At 35.9% G+C, this 25,858-nt stretch overlaps 1 protein-coding gene across 2 annotated transcripts in view; it reads left to right on the forward strand.

Annotated features, from left to right (window-relative positions):
- The window catches only part of Shoc2 (SHOC2 leucine rich repeat scaffold protein), an 87,504-nt gene that overhangs the window by 35,482 nt on the left and 26,164 nt on the right, over window positions 1-25,858 (forward strand). For both annotated transcript variants that reach the window (XM_038349299.1, XM_038349308.1), the window contains exons 2-3: window positions 7,317-8,251; window positions 23,820-23,957. In XM_038349299.1, coding sequence (XP_038205227.1) covers window positions 7,549-8,251; window positions 23,820-23,957 — 841 coding nt within the window. In that variant the 5' untranslated portion in view covers window positions 7,317-7,548. The remainder of the gene's footprint in view (window positions 1-7,316; window positions 8,252-23,819; window positions 23,958-25,858) is intronic.

Below are 25,858 nucleotides of genomic sequence, written 5' to 3' on the forward strand. Positions count from 1 at the left end.
TGACAATTAGGGTAGTCACCAATGTGCTTACAGGAGAAGGCCAGTAATAGGCATCTCTCAACTATTGTTAGGAGTCTTAGCTGGTGTCATCGTTGTGAATTCCTGGGAATTTTCCTAGCACCAGTTTTCACCCTAACACCATAAAGGCTTCCTATATCAAGGTATCTTCCTTGCTCTCCCTCTCTGTTCCTCCTCCAACTCATCCATCCGGTTCCCTCATCCCTTCCCCTATGCCCTCCTCAGTTTACCCAGGAGATCTCATCTATTTCCCCTTCCCAGGGTGGTTCATGCATCCCTCTTAGGGTCCTCCTTTGATGTGGGATTCCCCTCTGTATGCTACGAATATGTTTTGTTACCATTGGTTATTAAAGAAGCTGTTTCAGCCAATGGCTTAGTAGAGTAAAACCAGGCGGGAAATCCGAACAGAGATTTAGAGAGAAAGTAGGCAGAGTCAGGGAGATGCCACATAGCTGCTGAAGGAGACTGTTGCCCTGGAACCTTACTGTTAAACCACGAGCCTCATGGTAAAATATAAAATGATAGGAATGGGTTAAATTAAGATGTAAGAGTTAGTTAATAGGAAGCCTGAGTTTATAGGCCAAGCAGTGTTTTAATTAACAATTTCTGTGGGATTATTTCGGGTCTGGGTGGCTGGTAACGAACAAGCAGCTTCTGCCTACACTCCCTGTTACCTAACTTGTCTGGAGTTGTGGACTATAGGCTGGTTATCCTTTACTTTATGTCTAATACCTACTTATGATTGAGTACATACCATGTTGGTCTGGATTATCTCACTCAGGATGTTTTTTTTCTAGTTCCATCCAATTTCATAAATTGGATGCAAATTTCATAATGTTGTTGATATTTTACTGCTGAGTAATACTCCGTTGTATAAATGTTTTACATTTTCTTTATTCATTTTTGGGTTGAGGGGCATCTAGGTTATTTCCAGGTTCTGACTATAATGAATAATGAACAAGTTTGCACTCCCACCAGTAGTGGAGGAGTGTTTTCCTTACTCCGCATCCTCTCCAGCATAAGTTATCATTGGTGTTTTTGATATTGGTATCTCAGAGTCGTTTTGGTTGCGTTTCCCTGATTTCTAAGGATGTTGAGGAATTTCTTAAATATCTTTCAGCCATTTGAGATTTCTCTGTTGAGTTCTCTGTTTAGATCTGTACCCTATTTTTAAATTGGATTATTTGGTATTTTGATGTCTAGTTTCTTTATCTGTTTTGGAGATCAGCCCTCTGTCAGATAAGAGTTTGGTAAAGACCTTTTTCCATTCTGTAGACTGCTATTTTGTCTTATTGACTGTCCTTTGCCTTACAGAAACTTTTTAGATTCAGGAGGTTCCATTTATTAATTGTTGATCTCAGTGCCTGCACTACTGGTGTTATATTTAGGAAGTGGTTTCCTGTGCCATTGCGTTCAAGACCACTTCCCACTTTCTCTTCTATGAGGTTCAGTGTGGCTGGATTTATGTTGAGGTCTTTGATCCACTTTGTCATGAGTTTTGTGCAGGGCAATAGATATGGATCTATTTGCATTCCTCTGCATACTGACATTCAGTTATGCCAGCACCATTTGTTGAAGATACTTTCTTTTTCCATTGTATATTTTTGGTTTCTTTGTCAAATTTCAGGTGTTCATAGGTGTATGGATTAATGTCAGGGTCTTCAATTTGATTCCATTTATCCTTGTGTCTGTTTTCATGCCAATACCAAGCTATTTTCATTATTGTAGCTCTATAATAGACTCTGAAGTCAGGGATGGTGATGCCTCCAGAGTTCCTGTATGGTACAGGATTGTTTGAGCTAGCCTGGGTTTTTTTTTTTTTGTATGAATTTGAATATTGTTCTTTCAAGGTTTGTGAAGAATTGGGAATTGTATCAAATCTATAGATTGCTTTTGGTAGCATTGCCATTTTTATTATTTTGGTCCTACCTATCCCAGAGCATGAACAATCTTTCCATTTTTCTGGTATCTTCTTCAATTTCTTTCTTCAAAGACTTAAAAGTTCTTGACATACAGGTCTTTCACTTGTTTGGTTAGAGTTATCCCAAGATATTTTATATCATTTGTGGCTATTGTAAAAGCTGTTGTTTCTCTGATTTCTGTCTCAGCCTGTATATCATTTGTATGTAAGAGAGCTACTGATTTTTCTCTTTTTAGTTAATCTTGTATTCAGCCACATTACTGAAGGTGTTGATTAGCTGTAGGAGTTCCCTGGTAGAATTTTGGGGGTCACTTATGTATACTATCATATCATCTGCAAATAGTGGAAGTTTGATTTCTTCCTTTTCAATTTGTATTCCCTTGAGCTCATTTTTTGTTCTACTGCTCTAACTAGAACTTCAAGCACTATATTGAATAGATCTGGAAATAGTGGACAGCCTTGTCTTGTCCAATTTTAGTTGAATCAATTTGAGTTTCTCTTCATTTAATTTTATGTTGGCTGTTGGCTTGCTGTATATTGCCTTTATTATGTTTAGGTATGTTTCTTGTGTCCCTGATCTCTCGAAGACCTTCATCATGAAGGGATGTTGGATTTTGTCAAGGGCTTTTTTTTTTTTTTTTTTTTTTTTTTTTTTAGCATTAATGAAATGATCATGTTTTTTTTTTTTCCTTCCAGTTTGTTTATATGGTGGATTACATTTACAAATTTTTGTATGTTGAACCATCCCTGCATCTCTGAGATGAAGCCTACTTGATCATGGTGGATGACTTTTTTGATGTGTTCTTGGATTTGGTTTGCCAGTATTTTATTGAGTATTTTTTCATCAATGTTCATGAGGGAGATTGGTCTGTAATTCCCTTTCTTTGTTGCATCTTTATGGGGCTTGGGTACCAGGGTAGCGGTAGCCTCATAAAAAAAAGTTTGGTAAGTTCCTTCTGTTTCTATTTTGTGAAACAATTTGAGGAGTATTGATATTAGCTTTTCTTTGAAATTCTTGTAGAATTCCGCACTGAAACCATCTGGCTCAGTGCTTTTTTTTTTGGTTGGGAGACTTAATGACCACTTCTGTTTTCTTAGGGATTATATGTCTACTTAAATTGTTTATCTGGTCTTGATTTACTTTTGGTATGTGGTACCTATCTACTTTTTTTAGATTTTCCAATTTTGTGATGTATAGGTTTTTGAAATATGACCCATTGATTCTCTGATTTCCTCAGTGTCTGTTGTTTTGGTTCCCTTTTCATTTCTGGCTTTGTTAATTTGGATATTCTCTCTCGGCCTTTTGGTTAGTTTGGATAAGGATTTGTTTTATCTTGTTGATTTTTCCTAAAGAACCAACTGTTTATTTCGTTGATTCTTTGTATTGTTCTTTGTATTGTTCTTTTTATTTCTATCTTATTGATTTTAGCCCTCAGTTTGTTTATTTCCTGGCATGTACTCCTCCTGGGTAAGTTTGCTTCTTTTTTGTTTTATAACTTTCAGGTGTGCTGTTAAGATGCTAGCGTGAGATTTCTCCGTTTTCGTTATATAGTCACTTAGTAGTACAAACTTTCCTCTTAGCAGTGCTTTCATAGTATCCCATAAGTTTGTGTGTGTGTTCACTGAATTCTAGGAAGTCTTTAATTTCTTTATTTCTTCCTTGATTCAGTTGAGCATTATTCAGGTTCCATGAGTTCATAGGCTTTCTGTAATTTGTGTTGTTGTTTTTATTCTAAGTTTAAGCCATGGTGGTCTGATAGATTTCAGTTTTTTTCTATCTGTTGAGATTTGCCTTGTGATCGAGTATATGGACAATTTTAGAGGAGGTTCCATGATGTTCTGAGAAGAAGGTATATTCTTTTGTGTTTGGTTGAGATGTTCTATAGATCTGTTAAACTCATTTGAGTCATGATGTCTGTCAGTTCCCTTATTTTTCTGTTATGTTTCTGTCTGGCAGACCTGTCCACTGGTGAGAGTGGGGTGTTGAAGTCTCCCACTATTAGTTTGTGGGGTTTGATATATGATTTAAGCTTTAGTAATGCTGCTTTTACAAATGTCTGTGTCCTCATATTTGGGACATATATGTTCAGAATTGAGGCTTCATCCTGATGTATTTTTCCTGTGATGAATATGAAATGTCCTTCATCTCTTTTGATAATTTTAATTTGAAATCTATTTTTTTTGATACTAAGATAGCTACAACACACCAGCTTATTTCTTAGGTTCATTTTACTGGAAAACCTTTTACTAACCTTTTACTCTGAGGTCTGTCCCTGTAGTTGAGGTGTGTTTCTTGTATGCAGCAGAAGGACGGCTCTTGTTTTCGTATTTATTCTGTTAGCCTGTATCTTTTTATAGGTGAATTGAGTTCATTGATATTAAGGCATATTAATAACCAGTGATTGTTTTTGGTTTTGTTATTGTTGGTGATTGTGTGTGTTTACCTTCTTTGGGATTTATTGGTGTGGGAATATCTGTTGCCTGTGTTTTCGTGGGTGCTTCGTGGGTGCTGCTGAATTCTTGGGTTGGGGTTTTCCTTTTAGTACTTTCTGTAGGCCTGGATTTGTGGATTGGTATTGTTAAATCTGATTTTGTTATGGAATATCTTGTTTTCTTCATCTATGGTGAATGAAAGTTTTGCTAGTTATAGTAGCCTCGGCTTGCATTGTGGGCCTCTTAGTGTCTGTTTAGTGTCTGTCTAGGACCTTCTGGCTTTCAGAGTCTTCATTGAGAAGTCGAGTGTTATTCTGATGGGTCTGCCTTTATATGTTACTTGGTCTTTTTCCTTTGCAGCTCTGAATATTCTTTATTCTGTATGTTTTGTGTTTTGATTATTATATAGCGAGGTAATTTTTTTTTTTTTGCCCAGGCCCTTTCATGTTCTGTGAGCTTCTTGTACCTTTATTGGCATGTCTTTCTTTAGGTTGGGAAAGTTTTCTGCTATGATTTTGTTGAATATGTTTTCTATGCCTTTGAACTGGTATTCATCTTTTATTCCTTTTATTTTTAGGTTTGGTCTTTTCACGGTGTCTCAGATTTCCTGCATGTTATGTGTTAAGACTTTGTTGGATTTAACATTTTCTTTGACTGATGCATCTATTTCCTCCATTGTTATCTTCGATGCCTGAGATTCTGTCTTCCACCTCTTGCAATCTGTTGGTTATGCTTGCATCTGTAGTTCCTATTCATTTGCCTAGATTTTCCATTTCCAGAATTCCCTCTTTTTTTTTTTTTAAATTGTCTGTATTTCAGTTTTCAAGTCTTGAACTGTTTCTTTCACCTGTTTGTTTTTTTCTTGGCTTTCTTTAAGGGATTTAAAGATATATTTTAGTTTTTGTCTGTCTTTTCCTTGATATCTTTAAGGGAACTTTTTTTCTGGCTGTTTATATTTCTAGTTACTATTACATGGTTTTAGTAAGTGTTCTTCAAGTGTTATGAGCTAATGGGAGTTAGGCTTTTACTGATGTGCTAGCAAACGATGATATATTTATTTAATTGCAGCACCAAATTTGTCAGTATATTCCCATATTCTACAATTTTATGTTGAGGTCATTTACCCCACCCAGGCTATGCATATGGCTACAGCAGAACTTCTATCTTTTCACTGCCCTGTACAAACCAAGCCTATTCTTTATTCTGGGTAGAACTTCCCTATTTCTCTACATTCCATAGTATTCTACTTTGCCACTCTAGCCTTGTAAATTAAAGAACACGTTGATGTTGGTTTTTTTCCTAAAATGATATATTTTATGTCACTAATCTGACATTAATAGGCTATCTCACCAGTAGTTGGCACTTGTGTTTTGGTTGCCTAAACCGTAAAGTTATGTGATTGAAGCCTATATCCCATTTATACCTCCGACACCACCCAGGGCCCCACCCCCACCCCCACCCGTCACCATGCAAGAGATTTACCTTAGGGCTGTTATTTGTACTAGACAAGTGCTGTACCACCAAACTGTAATTCACCCTAAAAGAAAAATTTTAAGAAATATTCTCCATTTGTCTACTTCTACTTGATGAACTTTTAGTAAAAGTCTCTTAATCAGATAAGATGCTATAATTTAAGTTTTAAGCAGTAGTACTAACAATTATTACCAATAAGAATTAGTCACAAAATAAGAATTATTTTAAACTACAAAACGGTGTGTGTGTACATGACAAAGGTCAATTATTCCTAAGCAGCTACAAATCCACCTTATTTTGGAGACAGGCTCTCACTGGAGTTAGGGCTGACCAATGAGATTATGCTGGCTGACTATCAAGTCTTAGAGGTTCCTTGTCCAGCACTGGGATTACAAGTGTACACCATCATGCCTGTCTTTGACATGGTTGCTGGGTATATAACTCATGTGTGTATGATTGTTTAACAGGCACTTAACACACTGAGCCATCTCCCCAGCTACTTTTATATCTAAAAGAGTCTCATGCCGTAAGTCTTTCATTTTTAGTTCCTAAAATATAAATAGCAATGGAGATTACTTTTAGTCACTGTTTTCCAAAGGTTGTCCTCATATCTCCATGTATCAGGATCAACCAATATGCTTATTAGGACTCTTTCACCTGAACTTTCTCCTCTTTTCCTCTTACAAATCTCACTTCATTCATTTTGTACTTGTTTTTTACTGCTCCTTAGTCTGTCAGTTTTGAGGTCTTTCCTGTTATCTAAAATCATTTGATTAGTAGTGTAGGTAAAGCATAGTCAGTGTATTTGTTAAATACTATGGATATGTACTACCTGATTTGAATTCTTGATCTGTCATCACTCCAAAGAGATTAAAAAGCTAAAAGGTATTTCTGTGCTTGCATGTCTGTTTAGTTGGGGATAACAATTTATTCCTATACATCCTCATAGGAAAAGGTAAAAAAGTTAATCCAAGTTAACTATGATACAAAGGTTTTTTTTTTTTAATTTTTAATTTTTTTGAGACAGGGTTTCTCTGTAGCTTTGGTGGCTGTTCTGGAACTAGCTCTTGTAGACCAGGCTGGCCTCGAACTCTCAAAGATCCACCTGCCTCTGCCTCCCTAGTGCTGGGATTAAAGGTGCGCACCACCACAGCCCGGCTTGATACAAAGTTTTGAGAGCTCAAAAGTAGGCCAAATCACAGTAGCTAATAATTAAGTACTTTCTTTGTATAAGTACTGTTCCAAGGACTTTAAAATACTTAGTCATTTAATATACGTAAGTTCTGTGGAGGGAGGTTTTATATGTTCTGCTAGCTTTTATAGTTTGCAGGGGATGTTTCCTGATAGACACACTTGAATAATATATAAGATATAAGGAAACTGGCAAATCCCACAATGATTACTTGGAGAGACTTTACATAATGTAAATTATAACCTAAGGTAATTTACTGCTGTCTTTGTTGTTTTTCAGGAATTTCAATGAATCACTGACTGATCAGCACCATTTTACCAGTTGGAATGAGTTATCAGAAATGGGCATAGCGCTTTTAGAGCCAACATGTAACAGATGGATGCACCTCCAAGCCGATCACTTCATGCCAACGCTCTCTTGACTGTATAGGATCTTTGTCTCTTCATCTTTGATTTGGATTGCTGGCAAATAAAAGGAGTTCATGTAGTGTTTTGTTTAGGCTTGAGTCAACATGAGTAGTAGTTTAGGCAAAGAAAAAGACTCTAAAGAGAAAGATCCCAAAGTGCCATCTGCCAAGGAAAGAGAAAAAGAGGCAAAAGCCTCTGGAGGTTTTGGGAAAGAAAGCAAAGAAAAAGAACCTAAAACCAAAGGGAAAGATGCCAAAGATGGAAAGAAGGATTCCAGTGCTGCCCAACCAGGGGTGGCTTTTTCAGTTGACAATACTATCAAAAGGCCAAATCCAGCACCTGGGACTAGAAAGAAATCCAGCAATGCTGAGGTAATTAAGGAGCTTAACAAATGCCGGGAAGAGAACTCAATGCGCTTGGACTTATCCAAGCGGTCTATACATATACTGCCACCATCAATTAAAGAGTTGACTCAACTAACAGAACTTTATTTATACAGTAACAAATTGCAGTCCCTCCCAGCAGAGGTGGGATGTCTAGTAAATCTCATGACACTGGCTCTCAGTGAGAATTCACTCACTAGTTTGCCTGACTCTCTTGATAACTTGAAGAAGCTGCGGATGCTTGATTTACGGCATAATAAACTGAGAGAAATTCCTTCAGTGGTATATAGGCTAGACTCTCTCACTACTCTGTACCTTCGCTTTAATCGTATTACTACTGTGGAAAAGGACATCAGAAACCTGCCGAAGCTCAGCATGCTCAGCATCCGGGAAAACAAAATCAAACAGCTTCCCGCTGAAATTGGTGAGAGGGTCTGGGTGGTTATTTTTTGTATTTATTTGCTAAGTAATTGTGTTGAATGCTTTCCATATTAGAAAATTTTCAACTGTCTGAAAGCATCTTATTTATATATCTTTACTTACAGTTTATTACATATTAGTAGATACAAATTGAGATTATTTTATTGACTTAAGTGAGTTACAAAACAAATATAATTAGACTTTAAACAGCTGAATCTGCTTTTTCATTGAAGAAAAATGAATTTAAAAGAGGCTGGCTAATTTTTAATTGCTATCTTAACACCTGATTTTTAAGTATCTTTATAGTTGTATTTTCTATCAGCTATATTGTCTCACTTTCCTATTGTAACTTTGTCTGAAAAATGTTTATTCAAATTCATACCACTTTCCACCAGATTACCACAGACATTTGTCATATTACAGTTTCGTGAAAGAACCTGTCGTAGGAAATTAGTGTTTTTCCCCATGTTTGAAAGTGCTTACATGTTCATTAAAAATAACATGCAGCAGCTGGGCAAAGTGGTGTGCGGCATCCAGTAAGCCCGGTCCTGGATGATTACTGAAGCCCAAGGTTTGGGTCCCATCCTGGGCAGCATAGTGAGTCTCAGAAACAACAACAACATAAAAACAAAATCTAATACAGAAAGGCAGAAAAGAGACCTATATAATACATGCATTTCTGCTGGTAGTTTGATAGATTTCATTTTAGTCATATGTAGTAGAGTAAATTATACTGAAACAAAGGAAAAACTTTACAAGATGGTATAGGAGGAAAAAGGAACATAAATGTGTAAAAAGAAATCAACTCACAATCCTTTTCAAATAACATTTAGAACATCTTTTTAGTTATGAAATAAATTTCTGAACCATTTGGAATATATTAATTCATTAGCAGTTTTTGACAAATTTATGAAGATAATGTCTTTGAGCCTGTTTGATAAGATTTTTAAAATATCAAAATAAATGGGTTTGGGAAACTCGAGAAGTTTTTCATTTTGCTATAGGCAGCCTGTTTGCTTATGAAGAACCAAAGATGCATTCAATATTTTGTTGACTGAAGAATTACTTTATAGTAGATGATACAGGAAACTTCCTGACTTTTAGGTTCTGCGGCTCTCAGGGATACATTGTTCCCTGTTTAACTTTAAACATATTAGTTAAAATTCAGACATGTTCTATTATATTTGACTCTACACACTTAAAAATTAAGTTTTTCTTAACCAGCTTCCAGCCCTAGTCAGAGAAGTGTCTTCTTACAGTGAGCATTGGTACTGTCTTAGTGTTCTCTTGCTGTGCAGAGACAGACACTATGACCCCAAGATCTCTTTAATTGGGGCTTGCTTAAAGTTTCAGAGGATTAGTTCTTTACTCTATGGCAGGAAGAATGATGCCATGCAGGCAGACATGGTAGCTCAAAGTTCTTCTTCTGGATCCTAAGGCAGTAGGAAGGGAAAGACTCTGGGCTTCGCATGGGTTTCTGAAACCTCAAAGCCTAGCCCCAATGACACATTTCCTCCAACAAAGCCACACCTCCTAATTCTTTCAAATAGTGCCACTCCATGGTGACCAAGCATTTAAGTCTATGGGCTTTTGGGGCCATTCCTGTTGATAACATCACAGGAGCCTACAGAGTCTCTTGATTGCCCAAGATGTAGAAAATAAAGCACTTACGTGTACCCAGTACTCAACGCTAAACAGATCACTCTTATTATTACCTGTCTTAAAACTCAGTGAACATCACAGAATTGGGAACAGGAAGTCTCTAAGAACCGGAAGATAGGGTGAGGGGCTATGAAAAGCCATTCTCTATATTGGATACAGCTGTTGTAACTCTAATCAACTACAGTTTTCCTACTGGGCCCAGACAAGGCCAGTACTGTCAATTAGTCAAGGAAGCAGGTGAGGTTCACCAGGCTCCCATAGATCCTGGGAAAGAAGGAATCATTGTCTTTAGTTGTGTATTCTCTGCTATGTCCAGTGGACAGCTCCAAACCCCTGGTCACACAGATGGCCCTGGTTAATCTTTGTGGGTCACAAAAAAAAAAAAAAAGAAAGAAAAGAAAAAAAGCAAATAGAAAAGGCTGCATGAGAGAGATTTGAAGGAAAGGGGAGGATGGACAGGTTGGTAAAGACATGAGGATATGAGTAGTCAGCATTCAAAGGGTATATCCATGAAACTAAAATACTATAATAATAAAGAAAATTTATTTTTTCTTTAAATATATTTAGAAAATCCAATATAGATATTTTAAAGTAATGTGCATACATGATGTGACTCACTCTTGAGTTATTAAAATAGTCTCACAAAAGTCAGTGGGTGAAAATGCTTCATCCCATGTCTTCTATAGGAAAGTGGCTGCTGAGTGACTTTAGTATTAGCTTCAGTCAGAATTTAATTTGTGCATATAGCTCCTTGTCCACAGATGTTAAGGCTGTTGGAAAATGAAATGCTGATTTTTCTCTAGAACTATAAAGCATTCTTTATTTGTATTCTCATTGTTTGGTGTTTGTGTTATACATGGTCCCCGAAGTTCAATTAATTCACAGGTTTTCTTTCTTCAGATTTGCTTCCATAGCATTGCTATCAAATACCTGGAACTAAAGAAATACATTTTTCTGGGCGTGCTGCTGCACATCTGTAAGCTCACCAGTTAGGAGACATTGTCCATTGGAGGTTGAGGCCACCCTGGGCCACATAGTGGACCCTGTCTCAAACCAAGCCAAAGCAGAATGTTCTATAGGAATGAAAAGCTAGGGGAGGGAAGCATATGAACTGGAGCTGTTTAATGTAGGGCGAGGGGAGAAGAGTGGAGCAGAGCTGAGGCACTGCAGCTGAGGGTGAGCGTTCATCTTGGTGTTAATAGGCACCACAGTTAGCCTTTTGTTTTGAGTTTCTTTTGTACCTGCTACGTTTCTCATTTTTAATTTTGAAATGGGCTCTTTATTGGACAAAAAGCAGTCAAGAACTTCTGTCTGCAGAGAGAAATAGGAAATAACTACTCCCTTAACTTTTCTCATTGGTTCCTTTGAGCTACCAGTTAAAGACATGGTTTTGAACAGACTCTACCGGAGGTAGGTAAAGTGAAAGTCAGAGTTAGTGGTTAGTTCACGATGCTCTGGGCAGTGAAGTTTTACAGGTTTAGTTTCTAGGAAGGCTGTGAAAGGCTTTGAAACTAGAGACAAACATCATCTTTGTCTTACGATTTCTTTTCTCTCCTGAGCATGTTTGGTTTAGAACTTTTAAAGTCATTTATTAAATTACAATTTCAAAAGTATTTTTTATTAAAACAGCTAGGTTAGAATGTTTATGAAAGTATTTTTCTGTATTATAGTAAGTAAAATGTTACATATTTAAATAGTATACAATTTCATATGTTGATTGTCAAAAGGACTATTTTGCTAGTGGGATAATCTAAATGTTAAAGAATATGCCTTTTGAAGATCATGATCATTTCTTGGATTTATAAGCAACTCTCAAGGGCGGGGAGATGCCCTTGTACTCACATAAAGAGAACATGGTCCTGGCTTATGGTTTCAATGCTGAGGAGGCAAAGATATGCAGATGCTTGAGCCCAGTGGCAGCAGCCTAACCTGACAAGTGAGCCTCAGGTCCCCAGAAACCCTTCTCACAGACCCCCGGTGTGGCACCTGCTGAGAAAGGTTGCACAATGTTGTCTTGTAGCTTCCATCACCTGAAACAAAACAAAACAACCTTCACAAGGGAAGAAAGTAAAGTCAGTAATATTTTTTTTTTACCTGCTTCACATAACATTTATTGAAAACAAAGTCAATTTATAGCTCTTTGGTATAGTTTATCCAAGTCAAGTGGTATGTAGCCAATATGTAATAATTTGTTCATTTATATATTGAACAAATAATATATAACTTGTTCATACATAATACAAAATAAACAGAATCAGTGACTTTTTTTTAAACAAATGAATGAACTTAGTATACTTTAACTGTTTCTGATGTGTAATTTAATTTTTTAGATTCTAAATCTTGGGCCTTCAATATATACAGCTTGAATTGAATTTGCTGAAGCCCAGTATTCACTTTTTAAAAAGCTATTTTGCTACTTTATATCTCAGTTTAATATGCTAATACATTTATAATTTTTTTTTAGTATCCTTTAACATTCTGGTATTAATTTTCAGTATTTCCTTAAATAGTAAGCCTTAATCCTTAAAAATATTTTAAATTTCTTTAGTTTTGCCAGGTGCAATAGAATTGCTTTTATGGATCCAGGCATTATTAGTTAAAAGTCATATGTATATATATATTTTAACAAATGCCAGTAAATAGCTTTACAGGAAAAAGGAAATCAATAAAGAGAGGCCATAGGTGTTACTAAGTCATTCATTTTAATAAAGGGGCTATAGGTACTACTAAGTAGCTCATATTAATTGGAGATCAGTAAGGAATCTTAGAGACTAGGAAGTGAACTGCTCCCGGATTGTCCGGTCTTTCACTAAAACAGTAAATACCTGGAGGATAGAAGCTGCCATCATGGTTAAAAGAGACAATAAGAGAAGTAGAAACAGTATTTGAGCCAGAGAAATACTAAGGTTGTCAGTTTCTGAAGTGTGGAAGAGAGATTACAGTCACACCCTGAGAGCATGTTACCCAGTCAAAGGATGCTTGGAGGAGCCTGTGAAGTAAGTCAGTAAACCTTGGGGAGGGAGGGTCAGGTTGCTGTCTCTCTAAGTCTACTGGTTGGTTGATCCCATTTGATTCAGTTTTTATTTTAAACCTTTTTTCTTTTTTATGTCTGTACATTACATTTGGGTGTTATTTTTGTTCCATATCTTCTTTTTGTGGAGCTCATTTTTAGTAGTCTTTTCAGTATTCTTGTTGTACGGTTCTGTTATCTCTTGCTTTTGTTTCTTTCTTCATCAGAGATCATACTTTCTATATCTGGATGCTTGATTGCATTTTAATTGGATGTCAGAGCATTGTTATAGCATTGTTGGGTCTAGATTTTGTTGTATTCAACTAATACTAGATGTATTTTGACATACAGTTCAGTTGCTTTGGAATCATTTCAGTTCTTTTGTGTTTTCCTGTACCGTGTCTAATAGAAACTCAGAGACAGATATTGGGGCTCAACCTGAAGGTAAAAAGTGAAACATCCAGCTACTGACTCTTACCTCTATTTTAGTCCGAAATGGTGATACTGCCTCCTGAATCCTTAGAATGAGATTGGCTGAGAGCTGTCTTCTCCCATTTTATATTCTGTCTATAGGGCTGGGATTAAAGGCATACACTACTGCTGGGCAGTGGTGATGCACGCCTTTAATCCCAGCACTCGGGAGGCAGAGACATGCGGATCTCTATGAGTTCGAGTCCAGCCTGGACTAGAGCTAGTTCCAGGACAGGCTTCAAAACTACAGCAAACCCTGTCTTAAAAAAACAAAAACAAACACAAACAAACAAACAAAAAAAGGCATACACTACTACTGCCCAGTTTCTGTGGCAAACGAGTGTGGCTATTGGGATTAAAGATGTGTGTCACCGCTGCCTGGTTTGTAAGTCTGACCAGTGGGCTGTTTTATTCTTATCTTCAGCAAGCTTTATTTATTAAAATACAAGTGGAATATCACTACATTTTCCTTTTAAGCTTTTGTTATAGTGGTGCTAACTGCCTCTTGTTGAGGTCTAAGTTATCCCCAAGATACTTTTCTCAGGACTCTTACAGATAGACTGTTTTTTATGAGGGAATTTCTAAATGGTAGGCTTTCAGACTATTCCCAGCCATGTGCCACTCTGATTGGAAATTGTTGATTTGCTTTTCACCATTCTTCAGTTGCTTTCTATATGGTGATTAGGCAAATTCTAGGTGGGACTTCCTTTCAGGTTATGTGAATATTACTTTTGTGCTATTATCTCTCACATTCTGCCCTATAACAACTTGTAGGCACTTCAGGTGTCTTGACTCTGTAGGTCTTCCCTGCTTGTTTTGTAACTTGTAACTTACTCCTGGGTAGTAACTTGACAACCAGAAGTCTTATAACTTTTCCTTGGTCTTAGAGAACATGGTCATGTTTGGTTCTTGTCTACTGTCTAAGAACCGTTTTCCTATATACTGGGTTCATTTTCTAGTTCATTATAATCATTGAGCTTCATATTTACTTCTAGTAATTGTTTGGATGGTTTGAATGGGTTATGTATGGTGATTTGGATGACTTCTCTTATCACCCTTTAAATGTTAACCTTTAAGTGTTAAAAGTTTGTTTTGCCCCACAGTTAACTTTTGTTGAAGTAGTTTTAACCTGACAGAGATTTGGATTTAGCTCTGAGGGGTTTTGCCTGGTTATGTCCTTAGAAGCCTAGTAAGCATCCTTAGTCTAGAGCTGTGATTTTTTTTTTTTAAACCCCTCTGGTATACAGCTCTTTGATACTCTTGTCTTCTAATCCTTCTGGCTTGGCAGGGCTGAAGTTCTAACTAAAATGGTACCGTAGTTGGCAGCTGTAAGAAGTTTGATCTGCTGTTTTTGCTTTCAACTTTTGTTTCCTTTTCAGGCTCCTCAAAAAAATCTCTTTTCACACATACTTATTTTTTGAACTGGACAGAGGTCTGAGGGGTTTATAACGCTGCAAATTTTGGGACTGTTCTTTGTGATTTTTCTCTTTCATGCTACTAAAGCTAATAACTCTCAATCTTGTCCTCTGTCTTCTTAGACTCTGGCTTTTGATGAGATTAATTTCCACCGGCAGATTTATGAATAATGCCATAATAAAAATGAATTTCATATAATCCCTTTATTCATTACCTCTTGAGTATCAAAGCATAGATCTTAAAACAACAATTTGTTATTTCAGGGTTTTTTTTTTTTTTTGTTCATCACTATCTTGACTTCTAATTCACGATTGTTTTTCAAAAGGTTTCTCAGTCAGGTTAGCCAAGGCATTGGAGCATTGGATAGATATCTGAAGGCCCACTTGGGAAAGGCTAAACACTTAGGTTCAAAGTGTCATTGTCAGGATCAACTGACAAGGGGACTTTGCTTCATCAAGTGACTCGAGCTTTGAGAAATCAATAGAGTATAGCATGGTGGTCACAGTCTCTTGAAATGTAATTACAGATGTCACATCTCATCATTTTAAACACATTTTGCATGTTGCTTGGTTCAGTCCACTCAAAGGAAGGGATAAGTATGTAATCAGTATATGAATTAAGTAAATATTAAGTAAATTAAGTATTGCAGTGATTATTAGAAGTAAATAAACCATAATGGCTGTAATATAAGAAATCTTCTTGTTAATGTTTTCTGCTTTTGGGGGTTGAGTCTTTTGGTTCCTGATACTCTTATACTTCTCCCAGTATCTCTTATAGTACTGTGTTGGTTTCTGTCAGTTGGAGTGACTTACCATAGACCCTTAGGTTTCCTCTTTGAGAAAATAGACTTTTGGAACAATTTTCTGATTAACTGTCAGTTTACAATCCTTAATTTATATTCCATTATCTGGTCAAAATGGTTTATAGTCCTTAGTTTTTTATTTAATAGGTGCCAGATTTTTTTGGTCCCCCCATGCCTTAAGTTCTAAGAAGACAGAGGACAAGATTGAGAGTAACTTTAGTATCATGAAGGAGAAAAATCACAAAGAACAGTCCCAAAATTTGCAGCGTATAAACCCTTTAGACCTCTGTCCAATTCAAAAAATAAGTATGTGTGAAAGGAGATCTTTTTGAGGAGCCTGAAACACAATTATTTTATACTTTAGAGAAGTTCCGTAGAATAAAATACTTTCTCACTAAAGTGTGTTGAAGGGTATTCATTTGTGCAACTTTTAAAAACCAGAACCTCTTGTAGTTTTCTGGTTATGATTTAGATTAAGTGTTCAAAGAATTGATGTCATGCTTTTATTTATCTTTTATTGAAGAATATTTACAGAAGATTGCACCTGCCATTAACATACAGTGCAGTGAGTGTGTGCAACCCATGTAATCAGCATGTCAGTTAAAGAGAACACCAGTATCAACCATTGATGCCTGCCACTATCATTACCTTGGACTTGTACAAAAATACAGTAATTTTACTTGATTGTATAGGATTGTAAGTCACAATGTAGCTATGCTTTTTTGTGTGGCATTATTTTTCTATGTTGTATAAATTTAGAGCATGTGTATTTACATTCCTGCTTGACAGATAGTATAAAAATACCAACATTTAATCCTTTTGTATTTCTTTGATTTTTCCCCATTTCTTTTACTTTTATCCTTTCTTGTTATTTCTTCTTGTGATACTAGATAGTTTTTGCTCATTTTCCATATTCAAGCCTTTTACAATCCACTTGTCTGGACTTGCCTTTTTCTTTACACATAATGATATGTATATTATATGTGTGTTCTGCTGTGTACTTTGTTTGTTTACAATGTTATGCTTTTAACAGTTTTTCTTTTGTGTGTAGATCATAAATTGCCACAATAGATATTTAACTTTTTGAGAAGAAACACTGTCACACCACTAGGTTTCCCTGACACCCATAAAATGACCTTATTATTAGCCTATGAGATTCTCTTTTAAAATATAATCTCTACACATATCAGAATGTCTAAAATCAAAACCACTCATAATCTCTAATTCAAATGAGGATTCTTATCCATTACTAATAAGAATGTAAAATGGTTCAGCCACTTTAGAAGACAGTTGTCCTTGTCTTACAAAGTTCAGTGATGTCACCACAATAATATATTTAGCCATGCTTGCTTCTAGATATATAAAAATGGGTTAAAATTTATGTTCACATAAAAACTTATACATGAATATCTTAGTAACACCTTTATCTTTGCTAAAAATAGGAAACAACTGAAATATTCTTCATTAAGTGCATGGGTAAACTGTTCACCCATAGTGGGTGCTGCTCAGTGACAGAATGAACTGTTACGGTACAGAAACAAACAAGGAAACTTTGGTGTAAGTGAAAGCCAGTTTGCTCATCCTGTGTGTCATCCCAATTGTTAGGACTCACTGGGGAGATGGCTGTTGGTAAAGGGCAGGAGCGCTGTTTTTATGTGCAGGAGAGCCTTCTATAGCGAAGAAAGTCTAAAATGTCATAGTGCTAACTGAGTGTGAGAAGGAGTGCCTCCAAAGTTAGCCATATTCCTTGATCTCATCTGACTTGCTGTATTTAGTTGCTGATCCCTTTTAGGTTTGTTGTGCACCTTTCTTTATATCAAAGGAAGTTTAATTAGAGTTGAAACAGCTTTAGGCATTTACTGCTAGAAAAGATGATGATAAGCCAAGAGAGCTGGTTCAGGCCTATAATCCCAGTGCTTAGGAGACCGAGGCAGGCAGGGGTAGAGAGTTTGAGACCTATGTGAACTACATAAAGAGTCCTTGTGTTAAAAGGGGAGTGGAGGATGAAATGCCAAAAAGTTTTATTCTGATGTAAAGAGTATTAGGATCCAACATTAAATTTTCTTCCAAACGATGCTTTGCACTAAGCACTGTAAAAGACATGGAAAAGAATGTAAGTGTATATTGCTATTGTCCCCAGGGGGAAGGATCAGGAGGGAAGGAGTGCGGAGAATAGGAGGGTTTTTCAGTTGCTAGTAGTTGCTGCTTATATCTGTGCTGTTTCTTCGGGGGATCTGGGAAGACTGGTAGTAGCTGAGAAGGGAGAAAATGATGCTTTAGATTGATGACCACTCACCAGATGTAGATATTGTGATTATTGCGAATAAACCCATTCATTTAGTATTGTGTAATATTTTCCTATAGCTTTGATAATTTTCTTTGTTTTGAAATATGCCTTGTCTGAAATTACTCCAGCTGATTCCGTTTTCTCTTGATTAATGTTAGCCTTAGGTTTCTTCCTTCAATACTTTCCATTTTGTCTGCTCGTGTGTGGTTAAAGTGATCTTGGTTAAAGTGCTGGGATTGCAGGTGCATCACTGGGCCAGACTCTCTCTCTCTATGCTTTAACTTATTGTAGAGGTATTGCTTGCTTGCTGTTGAATTTTAGTACATGTAGATTAATACTAGTCTGCTTCCAGTGAGCACTATGCTGTTGGATGCCTTGTGACAAATACTTTTGTGTCCTGCCTTAAAACGTTTCAATTTCTCATAATTTTACTGCTATTAATGCATTGACTAACTAAACTGTTACCTATTAAATCAATTATGAGTAAGAAAATTAAGATTTTAGCCTTGTTCTTTTCTTTATGTTAAGTTTCTGAATGTATTACTCTCCTTTTTCTGAATTTATTTTTTGTACATATGTTCTAGCAGGTACAGGCACCCTCAGTTTTTGTTAGTCCCATAAACCTTTGTTTCTTCCTTACTTTTGAAGGGCAGTTTTACTCTTAATAGATCTTCTAGGTTAGTGATTCCCCCTGCCTTGCCTGTGTTTATTTTATTTCACTCCACTCTTGGTTTTGCATGGTTTCTGAAGAAAAATCTAATGTAATCCTTATTTTTTCTTTTGCATGTAGATTGATATTTTTCTTTCTCTTTCAAGACATTTTTTTACTCTTCCTCTAAAATAATTGACATAATATTTACATAAATTTAGAGTATAAGATAAGCTGTTCAATAAAAACTATTTCACACACATATTATATATATTTGTGTGTGTGTGTGTGTGTATATATATATATATATATATATATATATATACACAGAAGTTACTTAAAGTATGCTATATAACAGATTTATTTGGTGCTACAGAAACATTAAGATACACATAAATGGCTACAAAGGAAACTGGTTAACTAGGATGCACAGGAACTACATTTCAGGAGCTGGGATCCTAATACTTCCTACCATGTTAGAAAAGTAAAGTTCATTTATCATAGTTGAATTATTATGTTCCCTTAAAGCAGGGGCTGCTCAGAATCTTTGAGTTATTACAAAAAAGGTTCATGCATAATAATTCTGTACATTCAGGATTCTCTTGTACAAAGAAACCTCAATTTTCTAATATCTAATAAAGTCAAATGTACTAATATTGACTGTCTATTTTACCAAAATGTTAATAAACAGAGAGGTATAGAAATTATATAGCTAAGTTGTACTTCTGCCTGTTACCACTATTATTCAGTCTTATTTCTTTCATGTATTAGAGCTAGTATGTGTTGACAGAATGAGAATTTCATTACTGCAGCAAATGACAGAATATGTTGAGAGAGAGAGAGAGAAATAGAGAGAGAGAGAGAGAGAGATCCTACTGTCACAATAACCATTGGCATCCTATAATATAGTCCTCCCAATTTTCTATGTTAATACAGGCATATAAAGGAAACACTGAGATAATCACATGGTCTTTATTAAAATGATTTCCTAAAGTCTGCCCAGTGTACCAAAACAAGCAGTAAAGATGTTAGTGCAGATTTAGTCCAGTAGATTGTTTGTGTGTGGAGATTGTCTTAGGTTTTCTGTTGCTTTAAATGCCTAGGTGAAATAAATAATTTTCCTGCTGCCTTTGCCTGAGAGCCTTCATGAAAACTTCAGAGAGAGGGCCACTTCTAGGAGGGACTCCTTTCTTGCAGTCTCTCAGTTACCTCTCTTGCATCCCACAGTTTGGACCAGCAGTTACCTTTAAACTGTTTTCCTAAACTCCAGCTCTTCTGAATTCACATTTCTCTGTAGTTTTTTAGCTCAGGAATTTGCACTTTGTCCTCAAGTCTCTGATGACCATAACAGAAGTTGTCAATCCACAGCCTTTTCATTAGTATTGTGAGGACAGACATATTGACTTCAAGTTTTTCGTATCAGAATGAAAATCAGAGTTAAAAATTCATATATAAATTTCTCTCTGTTCCTTATTAGGATTTTTAACATTAGGAATACTTTTAATTTTATCAAATATTTCTATCAGTCATCAGATAATTTTTCTTCCTTAGGACTGTTGATGCACTGAATTACAGTTGGTTAATTTTTCAAGCACAGAACCAGTATTGTATATTTGGAATTGATAAATTCTTATGTTAAGTCTCTATGTCTCTACAATATATAGAGTGTCATATTATATAAAGAGGGAATTAGCCATTGGTCTGTGGGTTTTCTTTTTGTACCGCCTTTGACTGTTTTTGTTATCAGGGTAATGCTAGCCTAATAAAATGAATTTAGAAATATTTCCCTCTTTACAACATTTTGTGAGAGACTACATGAGTGTTAGTTAATTCTTGTCTAAGCATTTGGTATGAGTCTCCAGAGAAACCATTTGTGCCACAGTTTTTGGAGGGAAAAACTTTACAGCTATATATAAAATTTATCTAATGGTTAGAGTATCATTAGGAGTTCCTATTTGTTGAGTTTTGGTGTTTGTGTATGATTTTTTAAGGACTTGTTTGTATAGCCAAAGTTTTTGAATTTATGATTCACAATTATAAAGTTGCTTAAAGTACTTATTATTATTTTAAAGATGGAAGGCCAGACTGTAATCCCAGCATGTGGGAGGCAAGGTCAGGAGGACTGTCATAAGTTGAGACTAGCTCTGGGCTAGCAAGTGGTACATAGTGAGAACTTGTCCCTCTATCAAAAACAGTAACAACAACACCAATTAAAAAAAATGGAGGGGAGGGGAGGGAAGGGGGAGAAGGAGGGGAGGGAAGGGGGAGGAGGAGGGGAGGGATGGGGGAGGAGGAGGGAAGGAGATGGAAATTTTTAAATAAAAAAAGAAAAGAAAAAAAAAGAAATATAGGTTAATTTAAGTTGTAAGAGCTAGTTAGTAACAAACCTAAGCTATTGGCCAAGCATTTATAATTAATTAATAATAAGTTTCTGTGTGGTTATTTGGGAGCTGGCTGGTAGGACAGAAAATTCTACCTATAGAATGTCACTTTAATTTTATAGCTTTATATAAATTTATTGATTTAGTTGAAAAAAAAACTCTAAGAAATGGGCTGAATATGGAGGTACATTCTTATAATTCTACCACTTTGGAGACTGAAGTCATAGGATCACAAGTTCAGTGCCAGCCTGGGCTACTGGACAAGACTTGTCTCAAAACCTGAAAATGAAAAAGAAGAATGTAGAATGTACTCGCTTGTTTCACTGCTGATATTTGTAGTATGTGTCTTTTCTCTCTCTCTCTCTCTCTCTCTCTCTCTCTCTCTCTCTCTCTCTCTCTCTCTCTCATTTCAAGTCTTGCATGTGTTACCAATATTGCTTTTTACTGAACAGCCAACATTTGCATATGTTGACTAGTCTCTATTCTGTCTTTAATTTTATTATATGTATTTTTATTTATTTATGTATACACATATTTTTATTATCCAACCCCCAAGGTGAAGACTGCTCTGAGATTCAGTTAGAAAGTAGATGTTACATACAGTTTATTTAGCGGTTTAGTGGTAGTGTGTTCATATTGTCCAACTCTCATTATTCAACTGCAGAACCTTTTCATACTCCGAGGACAACATTGTATGCCCATTAAACTGCTGCACCCCATCTTCTTCAGAACCCAGTAACTACTATACTTTCTGTCTATACATAGTACCTCATATAAATAGGATCATTTAATTAATTGCCCTTTTGTGTCTGGTTTATTTCACCTAGCATATTTTTCAAGGTTATCCAGTTTTAACATGGATCAGAAAATCAGAATTCCATTCTTTTATAAAGAATCAAAATATTTATATATACAACATTTTGTTTATTCATTGACTTCTGGACATTTGAGGTTATACTTACTTTTTGGCTATGAAGAATGATGCTTCCATGAGTACTGTTCTACAGGTAACAGTGGTTATACTTTTTAATTAGTCCCTGCTTTCAGTATTCTGGTTTTTTTTTAGATAATTTCAGAATTCCCAGAGGTAAAGTTTTGTTGTGATAACTGTATTTTTTTATATTAATAGTTTTTTAAGGAGCTAATCTACTGATTGCCACAGACTGTGCCAATTTCTATTCCAATCAGCCGAACTCAAAGTTATAATTTTTACACTTGCTCTCCACACTTTCCGTTTTTTCAGTAATAGCTGTCCTAATGGATACAGTGATAAAATGTATTGCTTTCACTCATCTGAGGTTTAGACATGTTGACTGACTTTGCCTGTGTACTAGCCTTTGTGCATTTGCCCCTTGGAAACCTGCATAACTCCCCACAGTTTATGTTTTGAATCATGTTTCTGTGTAGTATAGGCAGAAGGCTGTCTTTTAGCTTGCAGACTTTCTATCTTAGTCTCCTACTGCCAGATTACAGGGTGTGATGCTGCTCAGCCGGAGTCAAGTTTTAAATTGGCTTCTTTGGGACTGAGGAGGTCTTTATGTATATTTTAGAAATATACATATACATATGTATATTTTAGAAATATTCTAAATATTTCTGTATTCCTTATCAAATCCATGACTTGTAAATGTTTTCTCCCACTCTTTTTTCAGAGTTTTATAGTTTTTACTTTTTTCAGTATCTTCAAACCTCATACCTTTAATCTCAGTACTCAGGAGGTAGAGGCAGGTGAATCTCTGAGTTCTATATCAGCCTGTTCTATAGAGTGAGTCCCAGGAGAGCCAGAGCTACACAGAGAAACCCTGTCTCTCAAACAAACAAACACATCATGTTCATATCAACAAATCTATTACAAATAGAAAAAGGTGTTGTATGAGGCCGCTTGTTGGTTTCCCGGCCACCCAGACTCCCGAAATAACCACACAGAAACTGTATTAATTAAATTCCTGCTAGGCCAAACACTATAGCATATTCCTAGCAAGATCTTACATATTAAAGTAACCCATTTCTATTATTTTATATTTACCACGAAACTTGTGGCCTACCGGCAAGGTTCCAGCGTGTCTGTCTCTGGTGGTGGCTCTGTGGCTTCTCACTGACTCTGCCCTCTCTCTCCCAGCATTCAGTTTAGTTTTTCCCTCCTAGCTCTACTCTATCCTATCACGGGCCTAACTAAGACAGTTTCTTTATTCACCAATGGTATTCACAACATACGGAGGGGAATCCCACATCAAAAGGGTCTTAACGTACAGTTAATACTAAGAAATTTGAATTATTAGTGTACCTCTTTCTAACCCAGAATAGGTAGGGGAAATGTACCTCATTTTCTATTAAATTGTGAAGGAATTTTTATTTAAAATATGTTTAGTCATTTATATAGCACCAGTAAATGCATTTTGAAAGCATACATATATTTAGGTAAGAAGGTGTCTCTAATATCATGTGCTGAATTTGGTTATTTAAACTAGTCAGTTTTTGAAAAGTCTTAGAATATATTAGCATTTGTGCTCTATATGTCTACTTCAAAGGAATATATGGCAGGATTAGAGGGTAAGGTGGTTTGTGTGTAGCTCAGTGACAGAGTACATGCTTAGTATATGTGAGGCCTGGGGTTCAGTCCCTAGGACCAAAAGACAGCACCAAGAACACACAGCACAGAAGGACGAAGCCTTGGTTTATAAGTATCCTTTCCATTTCATTAGCTGTCAGTTTCTGAAGTAACTGTTTGAGAGTCTGGTTGAGCTGAAATTTTCTTTCACTACAGGACTGTTTTCAGCAGATAATTTACCGTTTTGAAGTACAGGCTGAACTTAGGAATCATAAATGTACTCCCTTGCTTTCAGTATTACCTGATATATTCCTTAATGCTTATTATTATGTTGATCAATTTACAGGTGAATTATGTAACCTCATTACCCTGGATGTAGCTCACAATCAACTTGAACACCTTCCAAAGGAGATTGGAAACTGCACACAGATAACCAACCTTGACTTGCAGCACAATGAACTACTAGACCTCCCAGATACAATAGGTATGAGGGGAGAAGGAAGATACTGATATCTATAGCTACATGATTATGGAAAGGACTATTTTTGATCCATTTTGGTAATACAAAATCAAAATTATCAAAGTAGTAGTAAAAGTTTTAGAATAGTACTTTAAATCACTTTTCTATTTCTTGATAAAGGAAACTTATATCTTAGGAAATGAATCCATTTGGTATTATAAAGAAGATAAAACATGGAGTTAGTGTATACTTACAGCAAAATGGAGGGATTTCTGTTTATTTCAGAATGTCACATACTGTTATATCAGTGTAATCTCTTCTTTGTTAAAGTACCACAGTGCAAAATAAAAGCACTATTGTCTAGTTTTTAAAGTATAATGATATAACTTAATGTTCATTTGTAATGTTGAGTTGGTAAGAGATGTTTTTAAGATACTTAAAATGTATTTTGAGGATTTTGCCAAACTGTAAACAGTTGACTTGAGCTATGATAGTATTCTCACACTTGTGTAGTCTTGTTTTTTTCAATTGTCTAGAAATATATATATATATATATATATATATATATATATATGCCAAAAAGTTTTATTAAATAAGTTTTGTTATTTAAAAAATGTCATCTGCACTTGATTTATATAATCTGAATGACTATTTCTGAGGTGCTTTTAATAAAGCACTTTAGGTTTAGAGTCTATCTTTCTCAGTAATCATTTTGTTTGCTTCTGTCATGTATCTAAAAGAGCCATTTTAATAATGTCATGGTCAGTGTATGAGGGTCTCCTAGCTGACACCAAGGTCTGTTGGTGTCTTGTTAGAGGATGAGCTCACTTCTGGCTCACTGTTCAAGGAGCATCCCTGGAAGGCTCTACATCTGCAGGGTTTAGATGCAGCTGAACCCTTCAGGTGCATCTTCTGTTTGGGAAAGCTCTTGGGCAGAATCCTTCCCAGTATCTGATCTGTATCTTGTGTATCTGTATCTGTATCTTCCCAGTATCTTGTGTCTGGGTTCTGAGTGTGTTTCCAGACTGCTAATATTAACCTCTGTTTTGTTAAGTCTTTGATTGTGGAGGATGTGTTCTGTTTGGGCTTTTGTTGTTTTTTTTTTTTTTTTTTTTTAAATTATAGGAGGGAGTTGTTATCAACTTTTAGGTGGGAGGTATATTTTTTTAATGGTTTTATTTATTCATTTATTCATTCATTCATCTATTTATCCATTCATCCATCCATTCATTTATTTATTTTACATCCTGACCTTAGTTTCTCCACAAGTGGAGAGGCTATCTTAAATAATATAAGTCAATAATTTACTTACAGAAAAGCAAGCTGAGACTTAGATATTATAATTACCATTTAACTTATGCCTTTTTAGTTCTTGGTCCATGGACCTTCCTACCATATTAGTATTTGTACTGGTAACAAATTAAATATTTATTATTTAAACTGGAAAGGCAAAATTGTCTGCATCATGTAACAAGTTATAGGAGTATGCTGTTAAACTTAAAATATAAAAAGAACAGATGGATGATTCAGGATATTAGAAACCATAACAACTTTTTTCTGCCTTGTTTTTAAAGTAACTGAAATGGCTAGGTTGGACAGAGAAGTGATCTCAGATGAAAAAGCATGGAGGGAGTGTATGTTCTGTGTTTGTGAACGTGATTATGTTAAGGCTGATACAAAAAAGAAACAAACACAATTCTTAGAAATGTCTACCAAGGAACTAGGGAGATGGACCTAGTGACTAAAGTGCTATCCAGTCACGAGGATCTGAGTTCGGATTCTGAGCACCCACATAAAAAGCTGCACACGATGGCATAACCCTGTAATCTCCGTGTTGGAGAGATCAAGTAATGGGGATCCCAGGATGTCATTGGCCAGCCAATCTAGCCAGCTAGTGAGCTTCAGGGTCATTGAGGAACTTTCAG

Source organism: Arvicola amphibius, chromosome 1 (genome assembly GCF_903992535.2).
Source record: "Arvicola amphibius chromosome 1, mArvAmp1.2, whole genome shotgun sequence".
Classification (NCBI taxonomy): domain Eukaryota; kingdom Metazoa; phylum Chordata; class Mammalia; order Rodentia; family Cricetidae; genus Arvicola; species Arvicola amphibius.